This window comes from Oncorhynchus mykiss, chromosome 11, assembly GCF_013265735.2.
Source record: "Oncorhynchus mykiss isolate Arlee chromosome 11, USDA_OmykA_1.1, whole genome shotgun sequence".
In the NCBI taxonomy this organism is placed as follows: Eukaryota; Metazoa; Chordata; class Actinopteri; order Salmoniformes; family Salmonidae; genus Oncorhynchus; species Oncorhynchus mykiss.
Genome location: NC_048575.1, coordinates 9,465,715 through 9,475,724, shown reverse-complemented (window position 1 = coordinate 9,475,724; position 10,010 = coordinate 9,465,715). Strand labels below are relative to the sequence as shown.

At 42.8% G+C, this 10,010-nt stretch overlaps 1 protein-coding gene across 2 annotated transcripts; it reads left to right on the top strand.

Annotated features, from left to right (window-relative positions):
• Positions 1-2,289: 2,289 nt before the first annotated feature.
• On the top strand, positions 2,290-8,333 carry LOC110535242 (eukaryotic translation elongation factor 1 epsilon-1). 2 transcript variants are annotated; one of them, XM_021620120.2, is made up of 4 exons: positions 2,290-2,419; positions 3,344-3,541; positions 6,317-6,412; positions 7,350-8,333. In XM_021620120.2, the coding sequence occupies exons 1-4, from the start codon at positions 2,333-2,335 to the stop codon at positions 7,491-7,493; spliced, it is 525 nt and encodes a 174-aa protein (XP_021475795.2). In that variant the 5' UTR covers positions 2,290-2,332; the 3' UTR covers positions 7,494-8,333. The 2 variants fall into 2 exon arrangements, with proteins under 2 accessions (XP_021475795.2, XP_021475796.2); XM_021620121.2 differs by having other exon boundaries at positions 2,335-2,468.
• The last annotated feature ends 1,677 nt before the right edge of the window (positions 8,334-10,010 follow it).

Sequence of the window (10,010 nt, the reverse complement as noted above, 5' to 3'; positions counted from 1 at the left end):
ATGATAGATTCAGCTGTAGGAAGGGTTTGAATGATAGATCCAGCTGTAGGAAGGGTTTGAATGATAGATCCAGCTGTAGGAAGGGTTTGAATGATAGATTCAGCTGTAGGAAGGGTTTGAATGATAGATTCAGCTGTAGGATGGGTTTCAATTACAGATTCAGCTGTAGGAAGGGTTTGAATTATAGATTCAGCTGTAGGAAACTTTTGATTTAGGGGAGTGGCTGAAAGTGCAGAGCACTCCCGTAATAAATCGAGGCAACCCGTTAGCCTATAATATTATCATGACATAATAAGAATATTGTTGACACATTGGTTCTATTACATCAGAAGTCCCCACCCTCTGCCCCGTCTGCCTGTGCTTCTGCCTCTGCATGGCTTGCTCTTTTAGGCTTTTAGGCTTGGTGTCTGTAAAGCACTTTGTGACAACTGCTGATGTAAAAAGGGTCTTTCTAAAATACATTTGATTGATTACAATTTGATTATAAGGTGGAGCCAAGACATGCTGTAAAGTGCCATGTAAAGAAAATATCTATGCCGTGCTGGCGTGGGTTGGCATGAATCAGGCTTAGTGAATTAAAATGATCAAAATGATCAGGCTTAGTGAATTAAAATGATCAAAATGATCAGGCTTAGTGAATTAAAATGATCAGGCTTAGTGAATTAAAATGATCAAAATGATCAGGCTTAGTGAATTAAAATGATCCAAATGATCAGGCTTAGTGAATTAAAATGATCAAAATGATCAGGCTTAGTGAATTAAAATGATCAAAATGATCAGGCTTAGTGAATTAAAATGATCAGGCTTAGTGAATTTAAATGATCAAAATGATCAGGCTTAGTGAATTAAAATGATCAAAATGATCAGGCTTAGTGAATTAAAATGATCAAAATTATCAGGCTTAGTGAATTAAAATGATCAAAATGATCAGGCTTAGTGAATTAAAATGATCAAAATGATCAGGCTTAGTGAATTAAAATGATCAAAATGATCAGGCTTAGTGAATTAAAATGATCAAAATGATCAGGCTTAGTGAATTAAAATGATCCAAATGATCAGGCTTAGTGAATTAAAATGATCAAAATGATCAGGCTTAGTGAATTAAAATGATCAAAATGATCAGGCTTAGTGAATTAAAATGATCAGGCTTAGTGAATTTAAATGATCAAAATGATCAGGCTTAGTGAATTAAAATCATCAAAATGATCAGGCTTAGTGAATTAAAATGATCAAAATTATCAGGCTTAGTGAATTAAAATGATCAAAATGATCAGGCTTAGTGAATTAAAATGATCAAAATGATCAGGCTTAGTGAATTAAAATGATCAAAATGATCAGGCTTAGTGAATTAAAATGATCAAAATGATCAGGCTTAGTGAATTAAAATGATCAAAATGATCAGGCTTAGTGAATTAAAATGATCAAAATGATCAGGCTTAGTGAATTAAAATGATCAAAATGAATCAGGCTTAGTGAATTAAAATGATCAAAATGATCAGGCTTAGTGAATTAAAATGATCAAAATGATCAGGCTTAGTGAATTAAAATGATCAAAATGATCAGGCTTAGTGAATTAAAATGATCAAAATGATCAGGCTTAGTGAATTAAAATAATTAAAATGATCAGGCTTAGTGAATTAAAATGATCAGGCTTAGTGAATTAAAGTGATCAGGCTTAGTGAATTAAAATGATCAAAATGATCAGGCTTAGTGAATTAAAATGATCAGGCTTAGTGAATTAAAATGAGACGAGTATTTTCTGTAGGATAACATAAACATCCATTACATAATATAGTTTTAATTCATTAAAACTCCTCAGTTAACAATATACCTTATATTATTAACCAAATACCCTATGATTTGTAAACACAAGCTATCCTTCCAACAATCGAAGCTTCTCTTTAATGTTCCTCGGTGGGTTCTCTCTTTTTTATTCTCCTGAAAAATTATTTTTTATTAATCAAGAAATATATCATTTTAGATATTTGAATTAAACAATTAAACATTCTCAATTTGATAATGTATGTGTAGCCTACAGTAAAAAAAAAAAAATGTAAGCATGTTTTAAATATGTTTTAAAATATTCTGTAACAAAATATTCAGGGAGAAATTAGACCTATACTATTTTATTGTATAATTGTTTCATCGGGTCATTAAAGTTCTTGATCTGATGCAATGTCACCTAAAAAGCTAGCAGGGCCTAAAAGACAATGTAATGAAATGAAATAAAAAAAACACTTTTCATGTCACCATTGGCTGAATTTGTTGTCCATTTGAGTCTAGTGGGCGGCAATGACTAATCTCGACCAATCGTGTTGCCATCCCCTTCGCAATGATGGCGTTGAGAGAGCTGTCATCGCTGGAAAAATCTTTAGGATTGAAAAATCCTAACAAATACTGTACTCAGGGGGACAAGAAGGTGAATTTGCCATCCAATGGTTTCGGTCACAGTTATCTATATGTGCCAGGTATTATAGACCTTACCACATGAACAGTAGGTTAAAAAGAGTAGCGAGCACATGCTACTCTACTGTCCTTAGAAAAGCTAGCTAGCTAACAAGATAATGTCCGTAGCTTTAGCAACTATTTCATCTTCTACTTTTAGCGAATGCAGGTCACTTAGGAACAATGATGTGTAATAAATGTGTAATAATCATCGTTTCAGATCAAATGTGTTGTCATTAGCCAGTTTACGTTAAGCTAACATTGAATGCATCTGCTGTCTGGCCAGATAGCTAACGTTACATGCCATGTGGATTGCTTTTTGGGTTGCCAACATATCTTGCTGCTACTACTAAACGTATTATAGCTAATTTCACTGAGTGTTCAGTACTAGTTCTGCCTCAACAGCCTTCATTGCAATGCTAGAAACAAACAGACATACTGTACCACATGGGGTAGTGACAGTGCGTGTGTTGTTGTTTAGAAAGCTAGCCAGCTGTGCAAATGACTTGAGCTAGTATGCAACTAGCGCTTAAATCGTGTCTCTAACAGGATGTTGACAAGTAGTTACAGGGTTGTCGTTTTATTTATTGTGTCCATAATTCCTATCAGGCTCTTAGTGTGCCCAATAATGTTTGTACCATGTTTTGTTCTGCTACCATGTTTTGTTGTTTTGCTACCATGTTATGTTATTGTATTAGGTCTCTCTTTATGTGGTGTCTCGCTTGTCGTGATGTGTGTTTTGTCCTATATTTAATTTTTAATCCCCCCGTCCCCGCATTAGGCCTTTTGGTAGGCCGTCATTGTAAATACGAATTTGTTCTTAACTGACTTGCCTAGTTAAATAAAGGTAGAAAAAAAAAAGTGCAATGCACACACATTCTCTTTCTCTCCCACCCAGGTACCCGTGCTCCACAGTAATAATGGCCCATCTCTGGTCGGCTTGGTGACCATCGCCACTCACCTAGTCCAAGAGGCCAAACGGCCCGAGTTACTGGGTGGGTCAGCAGAACACAAGGCTTTAGTGCAGCAGTGGCTGGAGTACAGGCTCACCAAAGTGGATGGATGCCACAAAGACGATATCAAGACCATACTGAAGGTAGAGGCCCAGAAACAATAGTGAAGATTCTTCAGTATTAGAAAGTCAAAACATTTTAAATATCTTCCTCTTGCAAGTTAGTCAGTTTTATTGTAGTCTCTTTGTCAAATGAAAATGTGTACCGCTACCCACTGTTTTTCATGAGAAGTCCCTTCTACCCTTGTGGGATAGAGAGGCTTGGTGAGCTGTGTACGGAGAGGGTCTAACAGGGCCCTGGAGAAGCCCCTGAGCAAAACTGTCCAATGTTCTGCCAGCAGGGGCCAGACTGACAGTGTGTGTGGCTCATTAATGCGAGGCGACATGAATCAAGACTGATGTATGGCCCTTCAGTGACATGGCCGAGACAGGCAAAGCAGTGGACAACAATAAAAGTCTTTAATGGGGGCCGCTGTGGCTGTCGACAGCGTGAAAGAGATACGAAGCCATCGATTGGCCGGACAGGCGCCTTTCGCCACTTTTAAATCCTCCTGTGTGTGTCACACGTTTTAGTTTATCTGATTATGCAGAATGTTAGATCTGATTTCAATAGTTACTCTGATACTACGGTACGGTATTGTGATACTACGGTGCCGGTATGGTGATACTACGGTGCCGGTATGGCGACACTATGGTGATGGTGCCGGTATGGCGACACTATGGTGCCGGTATGGTGATACTACGGTGCCGGTATGGTGATACTACGGTGCCAGTATGGCGACACTATGGTGCCGGTATGGTGATACTACGGTGCCGGTATGGTGATACTACGGTGCCAGTATGGCGACACTATGGTGCCGGTATGGCGACACTACGGTGCCGGTATGGTGATACTACGGTGCCGGTATGGCAACACTATGGTGCCAGTATGGTGATACTACGGTGCCGGTATGGTGATACTACGGTACGGTATGGTGATACTACAGTGCCGGTATGGCGACACTATGGTGCCAGTATGGTGATACTACGGTGCCGGTATGGCGACACTATGGTGCCGGTATGGTGATACTATGGTGTCGGTGTGGTGATACTATGGTGTCGGTGTGGTGATACTACGGTGCCGGTATGGTGATACTACGGTGCCGGTTTGGTGATACTATGGTGCCGGTATGGTGATACTACGGTGCCGGTATGGTGATACTACGGTGCCGGTTTGGTGATACTATGGTGCCGGTATGGTGATACTACGGTGCCGGTATGGCGACACTACGGTGACGGTATGGCGACACTACGGTGCCGGTATGGTGATACTACGGTGCCGGTATGGCGACACTATGGTGTCGGTGTGGTGATACTATGGTGCCAGTATGGCGACACTACGGTGCCGGTATGGTGATACTACAGTGACGGTATGGCGACACTACGGTGCCGGTATGGTGATACTACGGTGCCGGTATGGCGACACTATGGTGATACTATGGTGTCGGTGTGGTGATACTACGGTGCCCGTATGGTGATACTACGGTGCCGGTATGGCGACACTATGGTGTCGGTGTGGTGACACTACGGTGCCGGTATGGCAATACTACGGTACTAAACTCCTATCGTCCTATAAAAAAAAGACTTTATGTAAAGTTGGCCAGACTGACAGTGTGGATCGCTTGCAAAAAAACAAAGGAATGCTACTTTAGGTGAAAACATGATGCTGTTTGTTTCTACCATTGGGACTGTTTTCCCCTCACTAGGGTAGATATGGTCATGGTGCTATAACCCACAGCCTTTCAGCAGCAGGGAGGTCTGGTGGCCCCAGGGAGGTCTGGTGGCCCCAGGGAGGTCTGGTGGCCCCAGGGAGGTCTAGTGGCCCCAGTGACTGCAGCGATATCAGAACTCTCGGGCAGAATGTGGTTAGGGTGGAGGAGCAGAGCCCAGGTTCTGATGTCCATGTGGGGGTGATGGTGGAGATGGGGGTGGGGGGGTAGTCTCTTGTCCGCCTGCGCCTCCAGCTGTAGGGAAGGCAGGGATCTGATTGTGACGGAGGAGTCTGTCTTCATGCCTTGCTTGGCAGCACACACTGCACAATAACTCCATTAGCCCTCAAGACACTGTATGTGCAGTGTAAGTGCTAAAGATGGTCCCATCCCTTGGGACCTGCATAACCACACACACATACACAGCCTCCTTGCTCAGCCCATCCAAAGCCTGGATTTGGGGAAGGTTCATTAGATTTGCAGGCGCCCGTGTAAGTCAGGAAAGGACTGAGCCACTTGTAAGGCATCTGCACTAGCCGGAGTGGCCAGAGTTGTGGGGATGGCGTGCCACTGCAGGCTGATATTCCCCTTTCGGGTTGTGCATTGTTCACGTACAGATACCGAGCTCTCCACCCTTACGTCCCAGATATATAGGTTCAATAAATCTCAGGCCTGAGTTGGCTCCACCAGCCACAGCTCTCGTCTTGTATTTCAACTCTCTTTGACTTTTGAAGAAGTGTATTGAATATTTTGTCTTTTACTGTGGATATGTCATTATCACACCTATCACACTGGGAGAGTAATTGTTATTGTTATTGAGACGTGTCGGGAGTTTCTCACTCCGGCTTTTACTGTTCAAATACATGTTATGTGGTTGATGAACTTTGTTGGTTAACTTTTATTGAATCTAATGTCTAATTAGGTGATTATGATAAAGAAATAGTAAGTTAATGTCATGAGTTACATTGTAGTGATTATGTGACCTGCAGTGTTCAAGATGTTTATAGTTGTTTGTCTCTATTGTGGATCTGTGAAATTCTGTTTTTAAAAAATCAAGCAATTCTGATGAACTTAATGATGAAATTTTTATTTTATTTATTTTCTCATGCAGGACCTCAACAGCTATCTAGAAGACAAGGTTTACTTGGCAGGAAATCAGTTCACCCTCGCCGACACACTCATGTACTACGGAATCCATCACATCATCGTAAGTCTAGCGTCCAATAACCAAACAGAGCCGACTTCAGAGTTGAACTTAAAAGGCGTTTTGTCAAACGGAGCTCACAATTAAGAGTCATACGGTTAAAGGGCATGGGAGAGAGAACTTGACACAAGCCCCAAATAAATAAAAAAAGAGGTGCAAAGTGATGTCTTTAGTTCAGGCCAAGGAAGAAGTTTGTCGGCCCCGGAGGCTGACGCAGAGAGACGGGATCACATGTTGAGAAATGTCAACGGATGTGCCGGAGATGGATCGTTGCCACCAGACACAAGGGAGTCCGTTTAGTTTTTATCATGGCGGTTAACCTCAGGACAGAGGTCACTCAGCAGCCTAGGTCCTCATTGTATTTGTTAGATGTACAGTCATGGGAGGGCTATCGTAGCTACTGAATCCAACTGGTATGATTCTAGACTCTGTTTCAGGGACGGTATAGCTAGCTTAGACCAGGTTTGGACAGCCTCACAATGAACCTGAAATGGGATGGTCTAATATGTTCACTTTAGTAAGGTGTTATTATTGTGTTCAGCTAAAAAATGACTTTGGGGGAAAGAGATGTGAGTTAGTAACAAGCAGAGCTGCTGCATTAGTTTGGGTATTGGCTAGCTAGCCAGCAAGATGCATTTGCAAAATAATTGGTGGTTCAAAACATTGCTGTAGTGTCACAGTAGCGTCATTCTCAACCTTTTAGCAATGGCAAATGGAAATACTGTTAGGAGGGATGGCGACACGAACACTTTCCAAGAAGTGTATTGGTCCTCTTTGTGGACAGTGTGCAGATCTGCATCTCTGCTAACATTGTTTAAATTTGTAACAAACACTAGTTCATATGAAGGACCACCCATTTAAAGGAAACAATGGCAGATGTGTACAGCGTAGTATGGAGCATCAGTGGAAACAAGGAATGTCTCCCCCCTCTCTCTCCCAGGTGGACCTGGCCATCCAGGAGAAGGAGAAGCACATGAATGTGACACGGTGGTTTGACCACGTCCAGCACTACACCGGTGTCCGGCACCACCTACCCCCAGTGGTGGTCCTGAGGAACAGAGTGTACACCAGCGGCCACCACTGAGGTCTTAGGCTGGCTGCCAGGATGTTCGAGGGCCGGCGTGAGGAGTACACAGGCGTGTGCTGACGTCTCAACATACCTAACACCACTGTGGGCCCCCTCCCTCCGTTGCCTTGGAGACATGCGGTTATTTTTTTCCCTCTGAAACCCCAGGCGAATAACACATGCAATGGAGAAAATGATCACAAAGAAGACGGATGGTTTGTTTTTGTGTGAGTTGGTTGTTGGGAGTCTATAGTCGTCAGGGTCAATGTGCAGGGATGCCTCTTTTTCTCGTAACCTGAGCCTTGAATGTGATAAAGTATTATTAAAAATTACAAATGACTTATTCGTTTTACTATGTCCCTTTTAAAGAAATCCCTGCTATTGCGTTTTTCAATGTATTAACATTTTCTTCAAACAAAACAAAATATGTCCAGTCCGCCCGACTGTGTGTTCAACTATGTAATCATCATCCTCCACAGTTGTCCAGTCCACTATCAACTTTCCGCCCTCATGAATTTAGTCTTGTTTCTCAAGCTGCTGCCTCTGCTGTTCCACCAGCAGTGTGGGCAGCAGCCTCTAGCTCAGTCACTCGAATCAGTCCGTGTGTTGACGCTGAGGGGGCAGAGGGCACACTACCAGCTGCCATAGAGGCTCCAGTGCTCCTCTGTCCAACGTCAGAGCCCTGGGTGACAGCCACGCATTGTCATTTCACCCTCTTACCAGGGGGCGGGAAATCCTTTTGTGACAACATCCGAGCGACAATACACAGTCAAACCACTCACACAAGCAGACTGGATTTAGCCATTAGCTCTGAAAATCACAGCTAATATACACTACATGATCAAAAGTATGTGGACACCCGCTTGTCGAACATCTCATTCCAAAATCATAGGCATTGATATGGAGTTGGTTCCCCCTTTGCTGCTATAATAGCCTCCATAGGCTTTCCACTAGATGTTGACATTTTGCTGCGGGAGCATTAGTGAGGTCGGGCACTGATGTTGGGCGATTTAGGCTGGGCTCACAGTTGTTCCAATTAATCCCAGAGGTGTTCGATGGAGTTGAGGTCAGGGTTCTGTGCAGGCCAGTCAAGTTCTTCCACATCGATCTTGACAAACCAGTTCTTTATGGACCTCGCTTTGTGCACAGGGTGCTGAAACACAAAAGGGCCTTACCCAAACTGTTGCCACAAAGCTAGAATGTAATTGTATGCTGTAGCGTTAAGATTCCTCTTCACTGGAACTAAGGGGCCCGAACCATGATAAACAGCCCCAGACCATTATTCCTCCTCCACCAAACTTTACAGTTGGCACTATGCATTGGGGCAAGTAGCGTTCTCCTGGCATCCAGATTCGTCCATCGGTCTCCCAGATGGTGAAGTGTGATTCATCACTTCAGAGAACGCTTTTCCACTGTTCCAGAGTCCAATGGCGGCGAGCTTTACACCACTCCAGCCGACACTTGGCATTGTGCATGGAAACCCATTTCATTAAGCTCCCGAAAAACAGTTCTAGTGCTGATGTTGCTTCCAGAGTCCGTTTGGAACTCGGAGGTGAGTGTTGTATCCGAGGACAGGTGATTTGTATGTGCTTCTTCACTCGGCGATCTCGTTTTGTGAGCTTGTGTGGCCTGCCACTTTGTGGTTGAGCCGTTGTTGCTCTGAGACGCTTCCACTTCACAATAACAGCACTTACAGTTCACCGGGGCAGCACAAGCAGGTTATGTTGGAAAGGTGGCATCCTTTGACGGTGCCACGTTGAAAGTCTCTTGAGCTCTTCAGGAAGGCCATTCTAATGCCAAATGTTTGTCTATGGAGATTGCATGACTGTGCTCGATTTTATACACCTGTCAGCAACGGGTGTGGCCGAAATAGCCAAATCCACTCATTTTAAAGGATGTCCACATACTTGTGTGTGTGTGTGTGTGTGTGTGTATATATATTGGATATAATCACAGCGTTTGCACAACAAAAGAGTTGTTGGCTTTCTTAATTGTGGTAACTTAATCCGGTGTATTAAACTGCCAGCTGGTTTGAGTTGTTTCACTTTCACCCAGCCTGTGTTTTGTCACGTAAACCCTGTTTACCTTTCTCCAGGTTTTATATGATCATCTTCCCTATAAGCCTTCCTTATAATATGTATACTGCTTTAACGCTATGGTTTATGTTATTAAAGTCTACTGAAGGTTGTCCTGTGCCAATAAAAAAACCAAAGGGAAGCAAAGAGGACAGTTGTCTCATTTGGTTCTTTTAATCAATTTGTTTTTCACATTTTGTTGGTCATTCGACACATTCGGGTTTTATTTTTAAATTTGGTGGTTCATCATCGAACAACAAAGTGCTGTGTGTTCTGGAAAGTGTAAACTTGTGAAAGCAAACACATCCCCGCAGTCATTTGAGCAGGCCTTGTGACTAGATTAGGAAGAACATTGCACTACTACACCATAATAGAACCACTGTCCTGTTGTTTATTTCAGTCCCATTGAGATATCATCACTGCTGCTGAAGAGAGGCTTATAGCACAGCATGTCAACTTT

Bases quoted from the DNA above. Each gene is read 5' to 3' on its own strand.
- LOC110535242 (XM_021620120.2), top strand. From the start codon at position 2,333: ATGATGGCGTTGAGAGAGCTGTCATCGCTGGAAAAATCTTTAGGATTG. The intron at 3,542-6,316 runs GTAGAGGCCCAG...TTTCTCATGCAG, and splicing joins ATATCAAGACCATACTGAAG to GACCTCAACAGCTATCTAGA. The intron at 6,413-7,349 runs GTAAGTCTAGCG...TCTCTCTCCCAG, and splicing joins ACGGAATCCATCACATCATC to GTGGACCTGGCCATCCAGGA.